This window comes from Sebastes umbrosus, chromosome 4 (genome assembly GCF_015220745.1).
Source record: "Sebastes umbrosus isolate fSebUmb1 chromosome 4, fSebUmb1.pri, whole genome shotgun sequence".
Lineage (NCBI taxonomy): Eukaryota > Metazoa > Chordata > Actinopteri > Perciformes > Sebastidae > Sebastes > Sebastes umbrosus.
The window spans coordinates 27,180,846-27,207,097 of record NC_051272.1 but is presented as its reverse complement, the minus strand read 5'-3'; the positions used below and the strand labels follow the sequence as shown (position 1 = coordinate 27,207,097).

At 41.6% G+C, this 26,252-nt stretch overlaps 1 protein-coding gene across 3 annotated transcripts in view; it reads left to right on the top strand.

Annotated features, from left to right (window-relative positions):
• The window catches only part of gnao1a (guanine nucleotide binding protein (G protein), alpha activating activity polypeptide O, a), a 113,166-nt gene that overhangs the window by 21,608 nt on the left and 65,306 nt on the right, over positions 1–26,252 (top strand). For 2 of the 3 annotated variants that reach the window (XM_037766625.1, XM_037766626.1), the window contains exon 3: positions 1,696–1,837. In XM_037766625.1, coding sequence (XP_037622553.1) covers positions 1,696–1,837 — 142 coding nt within the window. Of the gene's footprint in view, positions 1–482; positions 689–797; positions 869–1,695; positions 1,838–26,252 lie in introns of those variants that run through there. The other variant, XM_037766627.1, reaches the window with a different exon arrangement.

The following is a 26,252-nucleotide window of genomic DNA, read 5'->3' as shown; positions in this document are numbered from 1 at the left end:
AGTGAAAGACAGCATGACATTTAAAACAGCAGGATGGGCTGCTGCTAGCGCTGTGTGCCTAAATGTCAGCTTAGCCTACTGGTTATGGACCCTACCCTCCCTCCCCCTGTCCTGCTCTCTCTTTCGTTTGTGTTTTTGTTGTAACCCTCCTTCAGCCAGCTGTGTTTCTCTCCAACCCCTCAGCTTTCTCCCTCCTTTATTTACCTAACCATTCTAATATATCCCAGGAACGCCTCTGATGTCCACATGATCTATTTTGAATACATTTCAATAAATTTTTTTTGTGGTGTATTTGTATAGCTATAGTAGGGCTGTAATGGTTCTTGTAGGGATGCTCATTTTGAAAAATGTTCTTAGCCGATAACCGACCCTCGTTAACCGATTATTAGCCGTTAACCGACAAGATTTGTGCCTCGCGCCAGCTGCATTGTATGAGCACAACAGACAACTGACAACCCAGTTCACCCCTCCGGGACCATTAACTTAGCAGCCACGCTGCTGCGTCTAGTGTCGCGGACATGAAGCCACTTTCCCAGTAAAAGTCTCCACCACATGTTTAGTTTAGTTTAGCAGGTTGTCAGCTGTGTGTCTGCCCGGCGTAATGACACTCTGTCTGCGATTGCCCGATAAACAGTGTGTGTATTTGTGCTACGTTAGCAGCTCTAGCATTGCCGGAGGCTTCTTGCTGGTGAGTGTGGGGTTGTTGGTGGCGTTATAGCTGTGAAAGTAAGTGTAGCAGTGTGTGTACAGTTTATTTGTTGCTGAATAAATGCTACGACACTACTGCTCCTGTCAAGCGAGCCCCGAGCGAGTCGGAGAGACCGGAGCCGACTTCCTGTATCCTGCAACTCCTGCTCCGCCTCTTAAGGTGGGCTCTTAAGGTTGACCAGCTTTTCTCCTTAAAGTGACGAGCCGCTCAGCTTTTGAGTTCATTATTAATATTACTTTTAACTGTTTCAACCAATAGCGTTAATCGGTTAAAATGCTTAATGTCGGTTAACGGTTAATTGGTTAATTATGAACATCCCTGGGTTCTTGTATTTGTGCCAAACCGTCACGTTATGGGGGCATGCAGCCGCACGCAGAGTACATTGTATGTAAATTGATGTAGGGATTTCACAAGAACTGATATTTTGGTACCAAGTTGATGCCAAAATTCTGAAAACGTGATAGTACTCCTTTTTCTACAGTACCGTAGGTACTGGAGATCAGAGTTCGAGTCTAACGGCGTCCCGTAGTCTCGGGGACGATAGGAAATTGCTCTGATAATGAAATTGGCTTTTCCGTTTTTTTTTAGCTTATTGTGACATGTTGCCTTGTGGGAAGGCAACATGTACTTCAACATCCACTCCTTTATTACAGTTTGCGTACTGGTTTTTGTTAGGACGTTAAACAGGTCTTAATTCCCCCTCTAGTTTCTATTTTCTATTGGTGTGAAAACTCCTTCAAACAACTGTATTATTCAAGTTTCTCGCCAAAAACTAAATTTTACAAGATTTATCAGCACACAATTACACTTAACTATACGCACACACACACTCTTATTATTTCTGACACTATGCCTTGTTTCCTTGTTTCCTGTGTATGTCTGTATAAGGAGTATGAAAGGGGGTTTTGTTCCTATGTCTGAGCACAAAAGCAATGCCAAACCTAATTGACCCATTGACTAATGCATATGTGTTTGTGTGTGTTTAGGATCATCCATGAGGACGGTTTCTCTGGCGACGACGTAAAGCAGTACAAGCCTGTCGTTTACAGCAACACCATCCAATCTCTGGCTGCCATCGTCCGCGCCATGGATACGCTGGGCCTGGAGTACGGAGACAAAGAACGGAAGGTCAGCACTCGTCCCCCGTGCTCTCACACACTTCTCTCCAAACACGTCCATTATGGAATCGCATCCACAGCGACATTTACACGTCATTTTTTGAATACTATCAACAAATGTGTGTAGTGTATGATGACGTACAGTCACACTGAAATGTAACACAGAAACAAGACCATCACAGACGGAGATGTCTCACGATTGTTCATATTCTCAAGTCCAAAACTGTGAACTCAACAAGGCTGAATGAAAATAGAGATCAACATGAACCACTGAGCTAATTCTCCAAATGCAGCAAGTAGCCACTGGAAGAATGCCATAAGAACTGATGCAGTTCAGGGAGAGGGCACCGTGTGCCTTACACAGAGTTACTGTCTTTCAACCAAAGCACCAGGAGTCCAGCTCTTGTATCGGACCTGATAAAGTACCTCTGAGCAAGACACCGATCTCTACCAGCTTCAGGTCCTTGCTCTGACCTCTGTATGGGGATTGACAGAATATCACGTTATTTAGAGTGGCTCACTGTAATTGTAGTGAATCTGTCAGAGACAATACTGTTGTTACCGAGCATGTTACCAAGACCCTGTGCGCAGTGACTTTGTGCATGGTAAATGTGCACATTTTACACTGTGGGTGTAATGTGTTGTTAATGCCACAGCTTCATAAAGCTGGTGTTACAGCACTGAAGAATGTTGAGAAATCCTCACAGCATTAGCATTTTCTACCCACAGGAATAAAGAAATCTATAGACTGTTGTTTATGCATCAGAAGTTACAGTGACACAAGTAGGACTCAGGTTGTTTCAGTAACTTGTTATTGGATTTGGTTTAATTATCTATCAAAAGACCTTCCGGAGCTGCAGTATAGCAATGTGGATGACACCCGCTCGCAGTCACCTTACCAAAGGCTGACAGGCAGCACATGGTCCAAGGGCTATGACAGATTTATGTTAATGGTTAATGCACACCTTCCCCATGCTGTTGCATTGTATACAGTTTGGACTGGTTAAACATGTCTATTCAGCGGTGTGCAGCTTTGTCTGTTTCAGCAGCATGGCGCACATTATGCTCTCAGCTGGAGGTGGATGAGCAGAGGTGAAACCTCAGCTCACCTGTGTTTCTTTGTTTTGGTATCATCCTTAAAGGTATAGTGTGTAGGATTTGGTGGCATCGAGTGGTGAAGTTGCAGATTGCAACCAACTGAAACTTCTCCCGTGTGCCAAGCGTGTAGGAGAACTACATAGGGCGACGCAAAAACGTCAAAATGCGAATGGCCTTATCTAGAGCCGGTGTTTGGTTTGTCTGTTCTGGGTTACTATAGAAACATGGCTTCCGGCTCTGTGAAGAGGACCCATGTAGATGACGAATGCAGATATAAACGTCTCATTCTAAGATAACAAAAACACAACAATTCTTATTTTCAGGTGATTATACATTAAAGAAAACATACTTAATATTTATATTTCATTTCTGCCAATAGATCCCCCTAAATGCTACACACAGTTCCTTTAACAAGTGATTACCATCATTTCTTAGGCATAAACCATCCACAGCAGCAACAGCAGCATATTGATCATTTGCAGGTGCTTTGTGGAGCATTTTGTGAGAATCTAAAGTGAGATAGTAGAAGAAATGCATTGATGATGACAATTCTTTTTAGTTTGTTTTTGTTTTTTAGTTTGAAGGTGAAACAGAATCAGAAAACAAACAAACAATTAAAGTAATATATTTATGATGTTATAAATCTTTTCTTTCTCCTTGGGTTTGATGACCAACTTTGACTTTGTTATTGAGTGTCAGCTTGTCATCACCCTGGTTTTTTAAATTCATTAAGCTGTCTACACCAGCACTGATTCAGGGCCTAATGGGAAAGGCTGCTATCTAACCCTGTCATGCTCATGCCATGAGGGATCATGCCAATCTAAGTTAGTCCTGCTGCTAAGTCCTCTAAATCCTAAAGTACACAAGTGCAATATATGATACGCTAATTATGAGCATTATGAGTCTAATCCACAGAATAGCATCAGCTCTCTCAATACAGTGCAACGGGATGAGGTTAATTAAAGATATAAGGATGATGAGGACGCAGTATTGCATTATACCAACCTCTCCTGGCTTGTGCCTCGGTATTAAATTCTCATGGTTCCAAGCCATTAGAATCGTCAATTAGCTGTACCGTTTGTACTCTGTTTTCAATGTGGAGTACGGAGGGAGCTCCAAATAGATTACAGTGCAAATAGACTTGGCCAAAACATGCAGATTGACTGAGAAGTCTGGAAATGGAGCATTCAAATACTTGACCTCTCTAATTAAATGCAGAACACCAGATACAAGCCCATATGTTGGCAATGCTGTAGGGACAAGTGTTGTTGGATGCCTGAGCTTTCCACCACCACACGACAACCCCCCCCCCCCCGCCCTGGTTATATGCAACAGATGCTTTATTTAACACCTATTTATTTCATTTATAGCAATATTCTGTGTTAGTCTGAGAAATCATCTGTGACTCCGTCTACACATCAAGCACCCTCACGTGGGTTTATTGACAGCAACAACTTTAATTCTGTTGTTTTGATGGTGTATACAAGGTTAAAGCTCCCTAATCTAAATGCATAGAACTCTGCTGTATACTGTACAGTGTTAGTTAGTTAGTAGTGACGTTGTTGACAGTGATATGTTGTTGTTGATGAAGATGAGGAGGATTAATGGCATAATACTGGTGATAATAATAATGGTGATAATAATGAATGCAGTGTTGACTCTGTTTGGTCCAAACTGGCCTGTAACTTGTTTGTCTTTGGTAGCAAGTTTTCTTGAATATTCTTCTTGAGATAAGATGCTTCAAATATATCTTTTTCTGTCTTTACTCTCTCTCTCTCACACACACCCACAACAGACCCGTGCCATTGGCCTTAACCTTATCCAAAGGCACAGTATATTTTTAATCACAAGGAAGCTATTGATATACTCCGAGTAGAGGGCTGAAATAACAATACACCTATTGATTAGGATATGATATCCGTGTGTGCGTGTGTTTGTGTGTGTGTGAGTTTGATATATCTTGGTATTGCATTCCTGGTCAGAGGTGAAGGGACGGGCCTGTGGAATGATGGATTATTGTTGCCAAAGAATCATTTAGGGGAAAAAAGGCTGAGTGTGTGTGTGTGTTGTTGAGGTGGTCAGCTACTCATCTTGGTCATCAGTGGTGTGTCAGAGATTATGTGCCTTCTTCTTCATCCCTTCCCTCCCCCATTCTCCTCCTCCTCCTCCTCTTCCATGCAAGTATGCCTCTGTTCTGATGGAGAGAATGAGCTGATGGGAGTGGCCCAAACTAAGATTGCAGCAGTAGATCTTACTGTATAAAGGACATAGGATTGAATTACTGAGAATGGACAGAATGAGAATGCGATGGAAGTAATTAAGAAAACAATAATTTGGTTAGTTTCACACTTTTGGGCTACATAAGGTTATTTTGTTGGCTTCCTTATTGCTACACCAGAATGGATGGATGGATGGATGGAGGGCGTCTGTCAATAGTACACCTGTTCTCACTATTTAAGCGTTTTACATTAAAAACATATTGTAGATAATAACTCGTTCAAACTCGTAGTACATCCTGTTCTGTAATGAACATTCTGAATTTGACAAAAATGTAAAAGAAGTCTAGACATCACCATGTTAGATTAGAGAAACCATGTTAGATTCAGTTAATATTTAGTGTATACTACGTTTTATTTAGACTCACGAGTCAGTCTCTAAATGTTTCGCTCAAGTACAGACTGAAGACAATCTCCCTGGTTTTGTTGCTAAAACTGGGTGGGAACAATTATAGAGTTAAAAAAAAACCTGCATAGCAGATCCAACCCAAAGTCTTCAAAGTTTAAAAAATAAAAATAGATTATTAAACAGAATTTATTCCTCCACAATCTCTGGAGCTCCCTACCGGCTCTATCCCTCGGAGCCGTGTCACCGGCTGCTGAGTTGATCAATATCACTGATTTGTTGTTCACAATGTAGCATTATCATAGAAAGAACAGGTTGCGTCCCCTGGGCGTGTCGACAGTGAACACATTTTCTATCGTCACCGGGAAGCCATTAGTCTCGAGCTCTGACGGTACCTATACGGTACTATAGAAAAACGAGTATCATCACGTTTTCAGAATTTTGGCGTTGACTTGGTACCGAAAGTATTGCTTCTCATGACATCCTTAAAATGAAGTGTTATGAATAGTTACTATTTACAGCAGGTAATGAATCAAAATATGTTTCAAGACCAAGTATAAAGGTGAAGGATGACAGAAGGGTGTTAGAGGAAAATAAAAAAAAGTGTTAAAGAAGAGAGACATATTGTAGTTTATATGAAAGCTAAAAAGCACGAGAGGGAAAGAGGAAGGAAAGGAGATTATTTAAGAGAGAATGGAGAGAATGTGACAGTAGACAAGAAGCAGATAGAGAGACCAGACTACGCTGTGTTTAAACTACACTCTACATCTGACTTCCCCTCCAAGTCACCAGAGGACTTTGAGATGTTTTACTCTCATCTATAAAAGATGAGGTGTATAGCTCCAAAATGGGACACCTATTCATACATTTAAAACACTAATTATAGATCTTTTTGCAATCAGCCCTGGTTGATGCTGATGTTAAATGTAAAATGTGTTTTCAACCCATTCTTAAAGTCAACCCCCACTCTTTTTACACCTTCCTGCCATTTTGACTTGCCTTCTCTCTTTATGTCTCTCCCTCACCCTTTCTTTCTCTCTTACAGTACAGTTTATTAGTCACAAATATTCAACTCCACCTGTCCGACCATTTTTTTATATCCTTCGCATGCTCTCACCTCGTCCACTGATAACACCCCCCACATCTGTTTCCCCAGCCTTGGCTACTAGTTGCTGTGGCAACCCAGTGTTTTGCCCTGCTCTCAACACATTCCGCAAGCGCATGTCCAAGGGCGATGTGACACACGCACTCACACAATGACAGTGGGCTTGAAATAGACTGCGCGTTGTCACTGCTGTATGAATCTTCAAGCAGTTTTCACTCAGGTTTCAAAGAAGAAGCTTCTGCCACGTAACTGTTGAATAACTGTCAAACCCCCACGGGCATAATAAAAACTAAATTCAGTATTTGAATTTGCTTTTTTCATTTGAGTGTCATTCATTAATTACTAATTGACCATTTCCTTAACCCCACCCCTGAGCAGCAATTTGAATTAGGTACAGCAGACCTGTCAAGTTTTGGATGTCTCTGCATGGTTAAATGGTGTGCATGAGGCTGTAATAAGAGTGATACTTTGCATATAAAGAGTTTGGATGGTAGTTTATTTTTTTTGCCTCTCCAAAACCAAAAATACACTAGAGACCATCTTGCGGTCATACTAGCTGTGACGGCAAATTCCCCACTTCCTACCCCCTACTTCAGGCGCCCTTGCTCGGACCACACCCATCTTCAAACTCTGCCTTCATTTTGATTTCAACTACACACCTGTAAAGTTTTGGGACTGCATCTTGCACGGTTGCGACCCTATTGCCTTGACAAAATCTTCCAACAGACAGTCAGACAGAAATATAAACACCTGGCAGCGCCTCTGTGGTAGTTCCCGCTACAGTTGGTGTCTCCAGGAACACATTTTCCCACAATGACACACACGGACTCACAAGGTGAAAACAATACCAGCGTCACTGTTGTGGCTGGTATTGAGGTACGGACTGGATTCCACAGTCCACCACTGCAAACGTTAGTGAGGTGCCGCTCTTGGATGACAGAGACAGCGTTTTCAATCAGCTAATGAAGCTAATGTTACCTTAATTAGCTAGCTAACTACAACTGAATAAATCTGCTAGAGACAACCGCACAAAGCCGGCTAGTAATGAGACGCTACTTTTGTCTGAAATCAAGGACGGAAAGAATTTCGAGTGTAAAATCTGCCAGTGTTATCATTGTAAAGTGCATGTGTACTGTTTAAAGGCATAGCAACTAGGGTAGTATTGGTAACTAAGGGGGGCAGGGCATAGCACCCACCCCCCAACCACCTATGTGTTGTATATTGTTTTTTCTCTGTTTAAAATGCAAAAAAAACAAAAACAGTTCTAACTAAAAAATCAAAAAGCAAAAGACACAAATACTGGCAGATAAATCAGCCTGCTGATGTATCTATCCGACAGCAAATTGTCAAGTCCCAGCTGGGCTTTCTTTCACTTCGACTGTACCGGTTTTACAGAACTGCAATGTAATCTTTAGTCCGGACTCTGAATAGCTTCAGTGGATCTTAAAAGCGAGCCTAGAGCTATAGCATTTTAATTTATTTTTCCTTTTGAGTGTGTATGTTTCTGATGCATTGGCCTTAGGCTCCATTTTCTATACAGTAATTGCTTCAATGCATCTGCACAATTCTTTGGGTGAAATTCACCAGCCCTACATTATGTGTGTGCATGCAAGCTCAACGGTATTTGTTCAATGTTGCTAGACCTACTTGTAGAAATAAATGAAGTCGGAGGCCGAATGGTGCCAGTGGTAGGCAAACCAACCAACGAAGGCAATGAGTACTAGCCAATCAGAGGCAGAGTAGGGCTGATAGCTGTAGATGGAGATCAGCTCCAGTTCAAGAGATTGATTTACACTTTGTTGAATCTTAAAAAAAATACATTTCCTCTGCTGAAGCAAGTCCTATTCTTTTGTCATATCGCATTTTTCATTGCAGACAAAAAGGATGGGAGACCAGCGTTTTCAGCATAACTTTCAACAATACTGTAGTTGGTCTGATCCGTACACCTCATCTCTCTCCTCTCATCATTACAATTATTACTGTGGCCTCTAATACACACTTTTAAGAGAGAAGCGCTGATGAAGAGAAGGAAATTAAGGACGCAGCTGCTATTCGACTGCAGCACGTACATGCACGCACATACACAACAACTGACATCAGAAAAACACTTTGTGTCTCAATGGACTCTTGAAGCGAGGGAGGGGGGAAGACGAGAGGGAGATGGAATGAACAGAGGGATGAAATGAGGAGAGAGGGAGAGAGTGGGAGCTGGCAGACAGGTTGCTGCCTGTTGTTGTGGAAACCAGCTAGTTATCCTCATGGGTTAGTCTGTGATTGTGTGTTAGTTTAAGATGTGGGCATGTGAACAACGCCCCTCTGATGATAATGTTCCCTCTGCTCGTTAAAGAATAAAACAACCTGCACATGGGCAGGCCCACTTAAGTGTAGTTTAAAGTGGAGGACTGGAGGTAGGTCTCCTGTATAGTTTCCTTTTGAAGTGTTTTGTGTCCAAATCTTTAAACAAGCACATCATGCAAGCCTTCAAGAACCATTTTCTTTTGTTTAAAATATTACAGAAGTACCAAATATTGCAGTTCAACGCAATGTATTGATTAATACAACATGATTTCTATTATAGAGCAACAAAGACCCTCAAGGGTTTTACCTGTGCACATTGTTGAACAATAACATTTAGAAACTGCATTTAGACCCAAAGAACATTGCTGGGAATATTTTATATATTTCTCTTAGTGTCAACAAATCACATGAAAAGATTGTGCTTATTAATAAGTATTGTCTGTGCTTTCGTAGCTTATTCCTCTGTGTAATAAAGCTCCATTGTTTGTCCAAAAACTATTAAAAACACATCAGTAAGCCACACCGTTGCGCTGGGTGACGCGTTCCTTTTCTAACAATGGACAAGGGCACTGTGGTTTATTTTGACTCAATCCCTCATACACCGTCCTGCTTCCGTAAATAGTCACTCGAGCACCAAATGTGTATTAATAAGCAACTGAAAATAGTCCCCAACAAATGCATTATTTTTTCCTGTTTGAGCAACGTTTAAAACTCCAGTGCCCAGTTTTATCATTGCCTGTGGCATATTCAGACCACCCAGCCAGACCAGCCGGGCCAAGTGCCACTGTGGACGTTGTGCATTCATCCTGATGCAAATTAAAAAAATGTACTACAGGAATACACTACAGTTATTGTTTTGTTTTTCTTGTGTAGCATAAAGGGACCATAATTGCATTTTGTTATGCAACCCTGTGTTGTACAATGACAGCCTTTTTTTTTTTTTTTTTAAATGAAAGTATATTTATGACCGGTTTTTAAAGACCTAAGTCTTTAGTAGGAATCAGTGGTTTTCAGGAGCCACAGAGAGGCTGCGCAAGTCGGAAAGAATTGAGAACAATTTTGATAATCAATTAATGGTTTAAGTCATTTCTTTGGCTTGTGATGCGTATTTTTCACTATTTTCTCCCATGTTATAGACTAAAGGATTGAGTGATTAATCGATATTGAAAATAATTGTTAGTTACAGCCGTATTTTGGTCTTTTCATTGGATTTGTTTGCAATACAAAAAATATAGAATATTTCCAGCGTAATCCTTTACAATGCTTTTGCAGATGCTGACAATGGCAATGCAAAATTAAATGTCTTTTTTATATCTATAGATTCTGCCATTTGAATTCATTCACTTTTGGATCACTTTGGCAACTAATGTAGGTGTAGTGTTATGTTATTGATAGCAGCCACATGCTGCATCACCGATTTCAAGGATCCAGCTTGTGTTTGCCGATAAGACTCGTGAGTATTTTTGTATTTAATGCCATTTAACATTAACCTGAAGCGCCAGATGATTTGTTTACACAAACCATCTTGGAAGCCGTCATTGGAAACTGTTTGGAAAAGGGCAGGCACTTTCAAAAAAATACTTGGCAGGTGATTGGATGAACAATCTGTCAATCAAATTTTTGCCAAAGCCAGTCGAGAGAAGAGCGGAAACAGCTTTCAGTGCCGTTCTTTGCTCATCTTTCAATGAAGAAATACTCTTGAGTTCTGATATAACTGATGCTATTGCAGCATCTCCACTAACCTCTTCAGGAGCCGCCATTGTTGTTTTAAACGAACAGTTGCTTTTCCGTTTCATGTCACACACACCAAGCCCACGCCTGTAGCTGCGAGTAGCCCCTCACAGGATGCTGATTGGTGCGTGCACTGGCTTGCTGGACACAAACGCATTACTTGAAGCCTGATAAGATGGATTTTCGTGTGATATGTGTTCTTGCGATTCTCGCGTGATCTTGTGATAATCCAGCTGCCGTGCATGGTAAATTTAACATACCAAAGGGATGGAAACAGATTATTTTTCAGCAACAAACTTAATATAGTTTTTGTTATGATTACCCAGGAGGCTAGTGGCTCGGGATTTTGTTTACAGCAAAAGTAACAAAATTCAAATGCAACTTCACAGTGCTAAAAATAATTCAAGAACTGTCGCTCCGCCTTTTTTGCTGCTCTGTTGTGGACTGACCTGAAAAACGTGATTGACCCACTTTTTTGTACAGTAATACACAGTTTGAGAAATGCTTATTAATGAGATAAGGGATGCCTATTTTCCATTAAACACACTTAAACGTTTAATAGCCCATATCAGCAACCTGGATAATTGTAAGAACAAAAAGGATAGTGATCATCCCCAGCTGAGTGGATGAGTCATATATTAATAGTCATAGCAAAAGATGATGCATGTGACTTCTAGTCTCAGCATGGCTATTTCATCCCAACAGAGCATGACTGTACTACATCAGGCCTTAACATGTGTGTCAATCCAAAGTATCAATGTGCAAGTGTTGGTGTCCTCAAACCTGTGACACACACACACACAAGGTTATTGATCAGAATATGATGCTTTGAATTGGCTTCTGTGTTTGTGCCATTATAGATTCCTTCCAACCAGGTTAAGAAGGTCATAATATGGACAGAGCCTCCACTACACACACACTCTCATTCAGGTGTTTGAAGTGTCTGTGTGTTGTTGAGAAGAGTGTGTGTGTGTGTGTGTGTGCGTGTTTGAAGTGTGTCTGCCACCTTCCTGCAGTGCTGAGCTCCCTTTGATTTGTGTTCCCGCCCTGTCTCCTCCCTCCCTTCTCTTTTGTTATTTTCAGCATCCTCCCTTTGTCTCTCCCCTCCTCCCCTCCTCTCTCCTTTAGTCCTCTCTTCTCCTTTTCTCATTCTCTTTCCTCTCTGCCTGTCTCTCCCCATCACCTCCTTCCTCATATCACCGTTTCACCCTTTTTTCCTCTCTCGTCCTTTGTCTTCTTCTCAATCACCCACCTCTCTCCTTTTTCCTCTTGCTTTTATCTCATCTCTCCCTCTCTTCACCCTCTCTTGTTTTATCCTGCCACAGGAGCTCTCTTGTCGGTTTCCCTATAGTCTTACACTCACTGCTCTGTTCTGTTCATCCAGTCAAATCCAATAGGATCAATAAGATAAGCTCTGTATATAAGGCACCTGATTGGCCGGTCCAATCAATTCATCAAGATATATTAGATCTTCAATCCCAACCCCCCAGTGGTGTGAGCTCATTAGTCCCTGGTACTGCAGCTGGCTAATTAACATACAAACAGGTACACTGTGTGGATTTTAGGCCGGCTGGATGTGGATGTTTGTATGCTGAACATGTGATCATACGCAGAGAGAGAGAGAAATATGGTAAACCAGCAGAGAGAAAGAGTCTGCCTCATGAAAGTGAGATTGTCACAGCAGAGAAATGATCTGTATCCTAGCAACAGAAAGGACCATGATCCCATACCTGAGATTTGGGGAGTGTGTGTTTTTTTTTTGGGGTGTCTTAGTTTCCATGATGTTCAGTTGAGTTGACACACAGTTTTTCAGTATCCATAGAAGAAGAGATCTCTTTTCTACAAATACTCAGTTTCACGTGGATACTGTTGGCCGCACTGAAGCATCATGGCATTGATTCAGTAGCTTGTTTCACTGTCAGCCTTTGGTTTGAATCTGAGGACCAGCTGGGACCTTCCTGTGTACAGTTGGCATGCTCTCCCTGCTCTCCCACTGTCCAGAGACACGCAGGTTTGGTGAAGTGGCTGCTCTAAATTGCCCGTAGGTGTGAATGTGAGCATGAATGCGTCTGTCTGTGCTGGCCAGACCCTGTGAGAGACTGGCAATCATGAATGCACACTGGGATGGGATCCAGCGCCCTGCGACCTTGAACAGGCTAAGCGGTTTAGAAAATGGATGGATGCCTGACTCAGTAACATCACAGAGATACTTAGTGAGGAGGAAACAAGCACTGTACATTTCCCCAAGAGTGTGTGTGTCAGCAAAATGTTAGGTTAGGTTGAGCTATGGATCATTTGAATGACATCACATCATTTTAGACACACTGTTAGGGCAGCATGTAATGATTTTTTCAGTTAATTGACAGATTATCTTCTCAATTAATCACTGATTTCCAATGAAATCTTAAAGAATTGACAATTTCAAATGGCTTGTTTTTTTGCGATGCTAAATTTCGGTCCATCGCTTTAATCCAGACTGAAATATCTCTACAACTACTGGATAGATTTCCTTGAAATTGCACAGATATTCATGTTTCCCAGACGATGAATCATAATAACTTTGGTGATCCCCAACTTCTCCTTCGGCGCCACAAATGAAATGTCTTGACAACAATTGGGCTTCCGTTAAATCTGGTTTGTCCTACTCAGCTGTGCTAAATTCAATTTTCAGAGCATTAAAATAGCAGCAAACAACTATTAGCTATGTAAATATATACCTGAGTAATGTCTACCTGAGCAGAGAATTAAGTCAGTCTGCCTCTGTGTGTGTTATAATCCCGAGTTTCTCCTCGCTTTCTTGACATACTGTAGCTGGGCTGGCCGCGCATGCTTTTAGTGCATGTTCGTGTATGTGAGCGTACCCCACTGGCTAGGTCTAGGCCGCCACTCTGCACTGCTCTCATACGGCGGTCACAGCTGATAACGGCGCTGTTGCGGAAGTATATCAGCCACCCTCCGGTTCTCCCTCAGGTAAACACTGTTAGCTCTGTCAGCACTTTCGCTGTTGTTTGCACTGTTAGCATTGTAAGCACCGTTAGCTGCGAGCCGCAGCTCGCCATCGCCATGTTGAGAGCCGTTGAGAGACAATAGAAATTCTCCCAATCCCACATTTAGCAAATTAGAAAATGTTAGCATGCTAACACACTAAACTAAGATTAGTGGACTTCATTAGTAGACTAGTGAACATGGTAAACAACATTATACCATCTTAGCATCAGCATGTTTGCATTGTCACTGTGAGCATGTTAGCATGCTAATGTTAGCATTTAGCTCAAAGCTCCACCATGCCTAGGTGCAGCCTCACAGGGCTGCCAGCGTGGCTGTAGACTCTTAGTCTAATCCCAAAGATATTTAATTTAACATCATACATGACAAAAAAGCATTAAATATGCATGTTTGAGAGCCTGGAATAAGTGACATTTTGTATTTCTTTGCTTAAAAAAGGGCTGGAAGACCTTTCTCTCAATTGGCTATTCAAATTATCCCCTAATCAGCTCTACACATTGAATGTATATAAGACACAGTCTCCTTGAATTTGTCACAGGGCATTGAGGTTTCATGTGAGAGTGTCAAATGGAGTGGTGAAAAGAAAAACAGAGATTGAAGTTGTGTTTAAGACACAATTATGCCTGTTATTTGTGCTATTATTAGCCATGGAGGGCAAGATTAGTTCTGAAAAGAACCACATGGGGTGTGTGTGCATCTGCATGTACGCACTGTTTGATTGCGACCCACTCAGTGTGTTTTTGACTCCACTTAGCTGAAGCCTCTCATTCCTTGCCCTCTTGTCTTCCCTGTGTGTGCGTCTGTGAACCAACAGTGCCTTTTAGATAGAGTAAAGCCTCCAAAACACGTCAGAGTGCATAACATCAGAAAGGCTCAGAGTAGGGCCTTTAGGGGAGGCAACATACACGCACCCACACACAACTAGTTCTCTGCCAGAGCTCCATAAATCGCCCTGTAGCTCTCTAAAGCTGCAGATACACACACACACACACACACACACTTACTACACGGCCTCTCTCTCGCTTACCTGCTCACTGTGTTTGCCAGACTGGTGCTGCCAGCATCATTTGACAGGCACATGGACCCGTCTCGCCACGCCACAACACTGCGCCGCTAAGAACAGGACCATGATGACTTGCTTCTGTCGCCTTCAGTTACCAGGGCCGTCAATCATCAGTGCTGGTTTGCTAAGCATTGCCTTCAAAGAAAAGCCTCACGCTGTCAAAAATCAAACACACATACACAGATTCAGTGGCTTTGTGAAAACCTGAAAAGTGATTGGAGGGGAAATTTAGCCAGCAAGAACGGCTGAGATTGAGAATATGACTTGTTTCTAGAAAAAAGGTAAAGGGCAAGAGAGAGAAAACGGGAGTGTTGGATAAATGTGATCAGTCACTCATGAAGGCAGCTGACATTTATATGTGTGTCCAGTAGTCCAGTTTTCTCAAGGGTTGTGTGTTACCTCAGGGACTGGGTTCTCAGGTGCTGAGAGAGACAGAACATGAACCATACTCCCCCGAGAGAGAGAGAGAGGAAGGGAGGGAGAGAGGAAGGGAGGGAGAGAGATGAAATATTCTCCCTCAGGTATGGAACATGATGAATGGAGTGATGGAGGAGAGAAAAAGAGCACGGAGAGAGAGAGAGGGAGGGAGCACTGGAGATGGTCCTTAGGGGTTTATTTAGCTCATTGGCACACCGCTATGCTACTACATGCCTGTGTGTGTGTATAGAATGTATCAGGTTGATAAAGTACCCAGCGTTAATATCATCACATTTCCATGCCTCTGCAAAACAGCCAAATGTCATCAATTGTTGTGTCAGTTCAGGCCACAGATACAGTATCTTACAGTACTGTATCTGTAAACAGTACATGCTGTTTGCAAACACACACAGACGCGCACTCAGAGGAGCTATGGGATGATATATACTGTATATATACTATATATATATACTATAGGTGAAAGAGATTTATCAACTGTTTAAGATTTTGCTTTATACCAAGGTATCTATCCCTTTACGAGCTCTGGTTGTATTATCCAATTGAGGGCAATGATGCAAAATAATGTGCAGGACTGCATACAGTAATATTGGATCTATACGATTTTTTATAATACCTAGATGTGTCAGATATTTAACTCACTGGATAAGCCGACTACAGACAGGCCCATGTGGTTATTTTATCTGCCTTTAAAAAGGTTATTTTTTCCATTCAATTAATTGGTTATATAAATCCTATTTCCTAAGGTATTTTGTTATGTGTTGCCTTACATAACCATATCTGTGGATACAGCCTTTTAAGCCCCTTTCCCACTCGAACAAAAACCCCACTAACATCTGGCTCTTGCCTTCAGTGGAAAAGGTTTCAATCGGCATTCATTCGCGTGACAAATGACTCCACAGTCCACAGTCACGGGTATTTCTGGGCTCCAGCTTCGATCGGCAGTGATGGAAACATGACACCAGGGTGGACAAGCTAATTTTGGCCCCTTTTACGGTGCGACGCTATGTGACACGTGATGAAGTGAATATTTAATATATAAAATCAACAGGGATTTGGAAAATTATTCTAATTTATTAACTTACACAATATACAATTAATATGCTCTCCTCAAAGTCACCAGACTCCAGTCAGACAACAGTAATTTTACCTCGCTGATCATCGAAACACACTTCATTCCAACTCAACATAAACAAAATAAAACTCATCAAAACCATCTTTCCACTGTTCCACCAATCCCCAACAGTCGTTATAAGAGCTCCTCAAAGCTACCAGACTCCATCGACAGAAACGGTCAGTTTACCCAGCTGATCATTGTAAAACATACTTCATTCAAACTTGACAGAAACTAAATAACACCCATCTTTGTTAGTCTTTCCACTGTTCCTACAATCACCGACTCTCGTTTGAGAGTTTGAAAGAGAAAACGAATAAGTAACAGATGTAAAAAGAAGTAAACTGTTTACTAACCCTGTTTTCCGGCGCGTTTGTGACGTTGAAGAAAAAACATAGAAAGGCATACTTGTCTACGTGCAATGGGAAAGGAGTCTATCGCCTATTTTTAGCGTGTTTTCCTGTGTTTAAAAAACCTTCATATACAGTACAGCATGCACTAAAGCGATGTAACAACAACGAACAAAGTCAATTTTAACTTTTTAGTTTAATATAGGTTGGAACAATTTCTTCTATAGACAGTTTGTCACAAAGTCGACTGTGGGGGAAATTCAGCAGTACATGAGTATAGTAGTATTTGTATGTTGTGCAATTTAAACTTTTGTACTGTGTACTGACATTCGTTGTCATTGTTGTGCTTGAATTTCTCTCTGTTCTGTGTTCAATCTGGCAGCCGACTGCTGGTGCAGCTAATTAGGCCAGGCTAAAAATAGACACCTGCCTATAAGATTCATATATCATCTCTGTCACGCAAAACCTCAGATGTGTAAATCTCCTGCCTCCCATTGTTAACTGGCTGGTCAATATTTTCCGAAGTATGGTTTTCAGAGCTTCTAAAAATAAGGTATAGTGAGAGTGGCCCTAACAGTTGTTACCTATAGGAGGCAAAATGAATCAAAATGTGTTATTGCACCTATAAGCCGTGAATTAACCATTATAAGGTGAAAAAAAAAAGGCATTTTTTTTTTTTTTACATTAATTGTCACATGGTTGTAAGTTTGGACATGGGGAGTTAGCTAACTAAGTCAAAAGTATCCTAGCATTGCGACTTTAACATGCACTAGAGTATGCTTTACCAGTATCCCTTAAATAGCACTGTACTGTTGAAAACGTAGGTATCCTGTTAATTATAACTGTCTTAAAATAGACACTAATGTAATTAAAGTATGGCTCTGTGGCAGCACAATGCTTTGTGCTCTGGTAGAAAACTGTAGCATGAACCATATAGTGAACTGGGGGGAGGCTCTGGGGAAGGCTCAGTCTGCCTGGCTGGTAATCAAGCCTGGCTAAAAATAGACACCAGGACATATGATTAGCATATAAGGATGGGTGGATGTGATGGTCATTATCAGTTTGGTCCAATACTAGCTAAAAACAATGACCTGGATATCAAGGTAAAAGCTAAAAAATAAAGATATAATCCGATATAAACGTATAAAATATACCCTAAAACCGTATGTACAGTAAGTAGTTATGTAGCCACTCGTTGTGTGATCTGCCTTAAGAAGAAGTAAACACACATCACATGATAGCAAAACAGCCATAAGTGTGTCAGGGCCATAATCAGTGTGAGAAGCTTCAACAGCACAAAACTGATACATCTTTTACAAAAACATCATACAAAGAAATATTGACAAAGATAAGACAGCAGCTGTACTGAGGCCATGCATAGAGTGCTACAGGGATTACGTATTTTTGTAGGCCAACCAGGAAGTTAGCATCGCCCCGGGTTCCCTTGACCAAAAGCCAATGGGATTTTTCCATCGGGTTTGGATTATGCTGAAAATCAGCTCTGTGGCAAACAAATGTTAACGTGTTTGACACGTTTTGTTCAGCAAGATAATCTTCACAAATGACCACTTTTATGTTTTTTTAAATGTGATGCAATCGCTTGAAGTAAAAAGCTAATGTTAAGCTATAAATGAACTACACCAGGGTCGCATGAACGCGAGTGTAAACACAACGAGTCGGCGTGATGACGTTAAATAGTATCATTTAGCCACTCGTTAGCAATCGCTTTTTTTAAGACACATAAAGGCTTCAAAACTCACAAGTGGAATATTTATAAAAAAAAAACATTGACTTCCAGACGAGGGAGGTAGATAAGTGCTAAAATGCTAACTCATTTCCAGGTTTTAGGACTCGTTCCTGTAGCACTCTATTGAGCGTCAGCATGCTAACAAGCGCACAGTGGCAATGCTAATATGCTCATGTTTAGCAGGTAATATTTACCAGGTTCACCATCTTAGTTTAGTGTGTTAGCATGCTAATATTTGCTTATTAGTTCTAAAGACAAAGTAAAGCTGAGGCTGATGAGTTATATACAGGGTGCGGTGGATCTGCTAGTATTGTACAGGACAAATTAATGATTTATTTTTGATTTATGAATGTCTGAACCACTTTCATGACAACCCATCCAACAGTTGTTGAGACCTTTTCTCTCCCCCGCTGCTACATCAGTACACTTTGAGAACAAATATGACTGGGATCACTACAGAAAATTGCAGATGAACATTTAATATCCAGGAATTCAATTTATAGACACCGCTGACTATCCCTGTAACAATTTGGCCACAGTTTAGCACATTGACCAAACACGGTCCAGCCATATACAGAACTAGGTTTCCACCTAGTTTTGTTCTTCTGTTGTGTCCTAGTTTCCCTGCTTGGTGACGTACGCATTCCCCCATACACACATGCGGTATACACATGTTCAGAAAGTGTGTGTGCGTTTGTGCATGTGTGTGTGTGTGTGTGTGTGTGTGTGTGTGTGTGTCTATGCGGCCGCTGTGCCTTGTAGATATAAATTATGAAGGACATTTGAATCTATATTTGATGACTGCCTCTTATTTAGAAACCAGCCATTTGGCAGAGCACGACGGCTGCAGCAGCTGTATGTGTGTGTGTGTGTGTGTGTGTGTGTGTGTGTGTGTGTGTGTGTGTGTGTGTGTTCCTTTGTGCCATTTTCTGTCTGAGTGTAAGTATGTGTCTTTTTATAGGGATTGAAGGGGTAAAAGGTTGCTGCTATTGAATTTCTCACCCATTATTGCTGTGTGACTGTGTATTTTCACCACGTTGTGAGGTCAGGATGGAGACTTGACTATCCATGCTGTTCTCAAATGGAACTCTTTTCAATATTGAAGACCTAGGCAATATACTCCTTCAGTAAGGTTCGGTGCACTGTTGTTTTGTGCCCAGCCAACCTTTAGTTACAAACATGAAATCAAGTTTGTATGGAGTTATTAAAACCATTAATTGAAATAGATTTTCCAGCAAAAGAACTGACTGATTTAATAGAACAACCTTCCCTGTACTAGAAGACAGATTGTGGCTGACCAGAAGTTTTATCAAATTTGATACATTTGCAGCAGTAGAGAGGTTTGCAGAGTCCAACTTCTTCACTCAACCACCAATCAAAATAAAGATGTGAACAATTGTTGGAGGGGGCCATGCCTGGAAGAAGAAATCAAATTAATTTTGGGATATGTGGTGAGGCAGGAGCCCTGTCAATCCAAGCCATCCTGTCTTCTGTCTGAGTCGTTGCAAGTCAGAAATTGGGATCTTTTGGTGACCTTGCTGACGGTATCAGTGTCTCCAGCCCGGGCGGGAGAGAGCTGATCTCGTTTTCTGTTGTTTCCGTTATCAGCAAGACTGCTGGTGATTATTCTGCCCGGCATAACCAGCAAAGTTGGAGCAGAGGTCAGGGGTGAGCAGGGGTTAAGCACTGAATTATTCCTTAAAAGAGTTTGCTACTTGTATAACACATTTTAGTTAAAAAAAAAACATGAAGAATATATAATTCCCCAATTATTAGGCCCAGCGGGGAGTCAACTTAGGGCTGGTGGGCTGCCGGGCTTGCACTACACTGGTGGAAACCCTGGGTGGAGGCCATTTGCCCTGTAATAGTGACATGCCGAGAAGAGACAAAATTGATTTGAATCCTGTTGAGTGGTGTTGATGTCATGCTGACATGAGTCACTCAGAGATTGTCATGGAGTTCAGAAGTCTCTGAGGTACAAATCTCCTCGTTTGAAGCACAGCAATCTTCTAAAAGAATTTCTAATATTTGAATCTGCCTTAAAGGTTTTGATGAGTACAGAGGCATAGTGCTGTAAGGAGTCTGATAAGTTACTGTTCAGGGCTGGGTTGCGTTAGCTTGTGAATCCTTCACTTAAGCTGTGTTTCCACTCCCTGGTACTGCTCAGCTTGACTCGACTCAACTCACTTTTTGGTACCATGTCCTTCTCAAATCGTTTTACACTGCGGATAGTACCTCATCAGTGTAGGCAGGATATTCAGCTGGTTGCCGTAGTGACGCTGCGTGAATCTGCCGTGACATCATCTTCAACGGGGCACGTGCTGAATTCTTTCATTGGTAACCAAACAGGAATATCTGCACTTTGTCAATTATACGTTGTAGTTTTGCAGGCTGCCATTTTTTATAATCTGGATCAAGTGAAATAAATTGCAGTCGCTACTGACAAGCTTGGCTATTTCAAAATTGCAGGTTTGTGCAGGATGTCCCATGTCGCACTAGTGACGATTCTCTCTGACCAATCAGTGGTCTGCAGTGTTTTAATTCCACCTTCTAGTATCGACTCAGCTCACTTGGAACCTCGACCAACTTGGTATTAAAGAAAGTACCATGTACTATCCACAACTTTTGCTAATGGAAACGCGACAATAACCATTATAATTTGTAACAAACTGAATAGGACTGCTTGGTGGAAACGAGCTTGTGAACTTTGGTTCAACGTCACGTCCATCAATCTAAATACCGTGTGTTCAGCATGCGGCTGCACGAATACAAGAACCGTTACAGCCCTATTAGTAAGGATCATTTGGTGTAAGGCCAGATATATCAACCATATTCCATTTTACTTCTTTATCTTCTCAATCTGAATGAATCACATATTAGCAAGTTAGCTAGCAGTATGTATCAGTTACACCTTGTGCTGTGACTAGTCTGTGTTGCGCTCAGGTCATAGTAACATAGTCTGATGACCGTTGTTAGTCGGGACCCAAAGCAATCCCAATGACTGAGCTGCGAGTGGGAACCATTTCTGGTGATCTGTGGAATGCGGTGAAAAAGGCAGGTGAAAGTGGCATAAAAAACATGGTTTGAAATGAAAGCAAAGCAGAGAGAGAAAGAGCAGTGCATCTGCATTGCAGCTTAGTAGGTAGAGAAGCTTTATGATTCACAACATCATATAAAATCACTTTTTTGCAGCATCCACACTTTCATTTCTGGATCAAAGCTTATCCAAAATATAAAATGAAAAGGCACACACACTGAGACGCACACACACACTCGCACACAGACTCAACTCAGATGATTTAAATTACTTGTATCGGGAAGGAATATCCAGTCATTACAGCAGCTATTCTTGACATGAATGAAAGTGATTCAGCTGTACAAAAACATCTTCATCTGTGGATGAAATCCTCTCTCATCTTTTCATCACATAAATTCAGTTATGAGTTATGCTTCTTTTCTGTAATTTTCCTAATCCCTCGGATGGGCTAATGGTTGAGCCCGCACTGTCAGTGCTCTGTTAAAGCTGAACGACTCATTCCAAATCAGTGGGCTGTTTCCAAGATCAAAAAGTTATTGTGTTGTCAGATAAAAGTGATGATTGAAGTGATGAATCCTTTTCTCTGTATGCAAGCTGTGAATCTACAGTATGAGGATTTTCAAGGCATGCAAATGTATCTTTGCATACTTGTGACCTATGAACTGTGTGCGTGTAAGGCACATAGACTGTATATAAAGATGGACAACATGACAGCTCTCCAAAAGTAAAGCCAAAACATCTGGTTCGCCCCCTGGTGGCTGGCTGCAGTATAGGTTATAAATCCCGCCTCCTCTATGTTAGCGGATGGGACATGGGCCAAACTAAAAAGTACACGTGAAATTTTTTTTTTCCCAAGATGGTTTCTATCATTTAGGTAGTTCTTATCATGCTGATGTATGTTAAGTGTTCAAGTCCGATTTCTACTTCACTACAGACTCTGACTCCAAATAATGTCAAATATCTCAAGATGGCAACTCCCGTATCCTGGATATTTTGGCCTCACTTGTGTACAGTGGGAAGAAGTGATGCGTCGTCCATTTATATACACAGTTTATGATCAGGCAGCTAATGTATGAGTGCTTGGCCTTGGTGCTGTGTCTCTGACCAGGTAGTGAAACTCTGACTCAGTTGTATCTTCCGGCGAGGCACTGTCTATCCCGATCTATGGCAACATACACACACACACACACACACACACACGCACAAACACGCACACACACACACATAGACACAGAGATGCACTCACAAGCACACACACAGTCAGAGATGACACTGTCCACATACCCAAGGACAGGCACATATCCAGATATGACATGCAATGCTGATGTATTTCTACAGGCTTACACATTCTGCTGGCCACATTCACATACAGTTTACCACACACACACACACACACACACACACACACACACACACAGCAACACAGTCAGCATGCTGTTAATTATTTTTGTCGAAGGACACATTTTTTTTTTTTTTAAAGTTATTTTTTTGGGGGCATTTTCCATTTTTATTGACAGGACAGTGGATAGAGTCTTGAAAGGGGGGAGAGAGAGAGTGGATGCAGAAAGGAACACAGGCCGGATTCGAACCCGGGCCGCCGCGGTCAGGACCAAGCCTTAATACATGGACGCCCGCTCTACCAACTGAGCTAACCCAGGCGCCCGAAGGACACATTTTTGCACTTACACAGTAGAAGCCATACAGATGAGAGCGTGAGACAAAAGCAGTCTGAGCAAAAGATGGAGGAAGAAGAAAGAAACAATTTCAGACATTTTCAGCATGTCCTGTAACTTTTTTAAATCAATGAAATTGATGGGGAGCCAGAATCTTTTCTGTCTGAGGAGTCTCACATGGACATTTAGTTTAATGAACAAGGTCTAGTCTTTGGAGGTTTTGCTAACTCAGACAGGTGTAGGGAAATAAAGTCAGCCAGGTGAATATATACATATATATTCACCTGGCTGACTTTATTTGCTGTCATTTAGCAGTGAAACCAATTTCAAGATGAGCAAAAGATGCCCACGTTCTGATTAAGATTTAAAATCCAATGATCAGCAGTGTCAAAGGCAGCGCAAAGGTCAGAGAGAGCTAAAATAGATCATGTTTGGGGGACGGCGGTGAGAAGATCATTAAGGAGAGCAGCCTCGGTGCAATGCTGTTCCATGAAGCTTGACTGAAATTGCTCAAAATGCAGATTTGAAAGCAGTTGTTAAGCAAAATGTCTTACTAGTCCGTGGGAAGAAAAGGCAGTTTGTAGATATAATTAATTCAGGAAATTTTACGTACCTTCAATTTCTGTTGAGATGTACTGTGGGGGGAAGTCAACACCTCTCTGACACAAAGGAAATGACATGGTGAGGAGAAACGTTGAGCTACTTTCGTCACCTTTCCTGTAATGTGATGCTGCTCACTGTGATCGTAATGCAAGATTGATGCAGATGTGACGACTTGTATCATGGCTAAATCTGCAACAGTTTTTGATTTTTGATCCTCATTTCACCACTAGCGTCCATGAACATCTAATCCCTGTGAAACAACTTCTGACATTACCTGTGCATGTGAGTGTGTGTGTGTCTTTGGATGTGGATGTGGATGTGGATGCGGGTGTTTGCACACTGCTCTGGCATTTAGAGGCTAATCAATGCCCTGCTGACTACCGCTGCTAATTGAAGGTTAGCAGATACCATCAGCATGAGTCTCTCTCTCTCTCTCTCGGCTCTTCTCTCTTCCTGTCTTTGGTCAATAGAGCTGTATTTTTGTCCACCTCGAGAGCATGATTATCCGACTCTCGGCTGACACAACGCTCACATGACACATCAGCTTTCTATCGGAGACATGTTTCCCTATAGCTTTGCTCAGTGATTATGCCATACCTGCACACACACACACACACACACACACACACACACACACACACACACACACACACACACACACACACACACACACACAGACACTACCCTCAATTAGTAACATTACACTCTTGGTTGCACTATTCCTCACAGATGATGAAAATGCCGTGTCACATTATTATCTGTTGATACGGGAAAGATTCCATCAGCTGAAATTCCCGCTGGGGTTTGGTAGACAGCAGCACGACGCACAACATGAAAGTGATGCAACTGAAGGGTTACTTTATCCTCCCAAATCTCACACATCATTGATTAATGCTAACAACAGATTGCACCTCTTCAGTAGTACAGTTTCGATTCATTTTATGATAACTGTCAAGAAAATGGTTAGAATATAATCTGAAAACTGCAATTCTAAATGCATTCATTCCTCTTTACATGTTAACATTTGAACGCCAGCATTGTGAATAACTGTTACTTAAAGATTTGAAATAATGTTTTTGTAAATGTATTCCTGGAACTCAGCGTGCGTTCGCGCGTTCGTGCGTGCGTGCGTGCGTGCGTGCGTACGTGCATGCGTTAGTGTCGGCGAAGATACTGAACAAATGTTGCAGTTATGTGGAGTCAGCTGGAGTCAGCAATAAGGACAGTGTCATGTCAACCTGACACTGTGTGTGTATACGCATGTGTATATGTGTATGTGCTCACTGTAGTGCTGCAAGAGAAGTGAGCGCTCGAGGTGATTAATTCTGATGTCTGCTGTTGCCATGGTAACAAGGGCACCTGAGACGAAGGGAGAGAGGAAAAAGATGCTGAAGAGAAGATGAAGATGACCGCTGTTGATGTTGGAAAAAAAAATGGAAGAAAAGGAGAAGAAGGTCAAGGGACAGTGAGATAGCTGAGAACAGAAATATAGATGATGTACAGTGTTAAGAGGAGGCCAGCCCTCCATTTTGAGTTGGTTTATAGTAAACTATTTCTAAGAAAAATAAAATAATCTCTCCTTCCTCCCCCTCTTTGTCTCTCCTCTCTATCCTCGTCTTCCCCTCACTCCCCTCTAATTCATCTTTCTTCAATTATTAACTTCATAAAAAGCTGCATCTGTCTGTTTATAAATAATTGAGCCTTAAATGGGGTGTCCCCTGTGTGTGTGGGTGTGTGTGTGTAGGGGGGGCATAAGAGGCATATGAGGCATAAGACCCATTCCCCTGTGCACATATGCAATGGAAAAGAATCCATCTATGCCTCCGTCCTGTCCACTTGTCCTGCTCTCTTTCCTCCCTCCTGTATTCCTTTCTTCCCTCTAACCTTCTCTCAACCCCTCACTATCTTTGCTTCATACCATCATCTATCCATCCATGCATCTGTCTATCTGTTTGTTTATTTATGTCCAATTTAGGGGTGTAAGAAATATCAATGCACGCGACTATTGCGATATTATGTTGCTGTCAATACTCCAAAACACAACCTTTTAAAAATCAAACGGCCTGCCATCCCGCCCTGCCGCTATTCGATTTTTTTGGAGGCTGTTACGGGCTCAGTTTTAAAGCTAGAGTGAAGGTATTGGCATCATGTGAAACTAGAAAAAACCTAAGGAATCCATTGGTACCATGCCTTACTGGCTTGTCGCAAACATAACGCTCCAAACTTGTGCTATATTTTTGGGAGGAAAAACTGGCATGGCGATATTCCAAAGGGTCCATTGGCCTCTGAACTCAAGATATGTGAATGAAAATGGGTTCTTTGGGTACCCACGAGCCTCCCCTTTACAGACATGCCCACTTTATGACAATCACATGCAGCCCTAGTCCAACTGCTGCTTCATCTCCATTCGTCCATTGCTGATCTAATTTTTGCCTCCTCTTGAATAAAAGAATGAAAGACAACATTTAAAGTGATTGAAAATGACACTAAAATGTTGCATTTTCAACACAATATATTAGAAGGTAAATCTTTCCTCTGTCTTG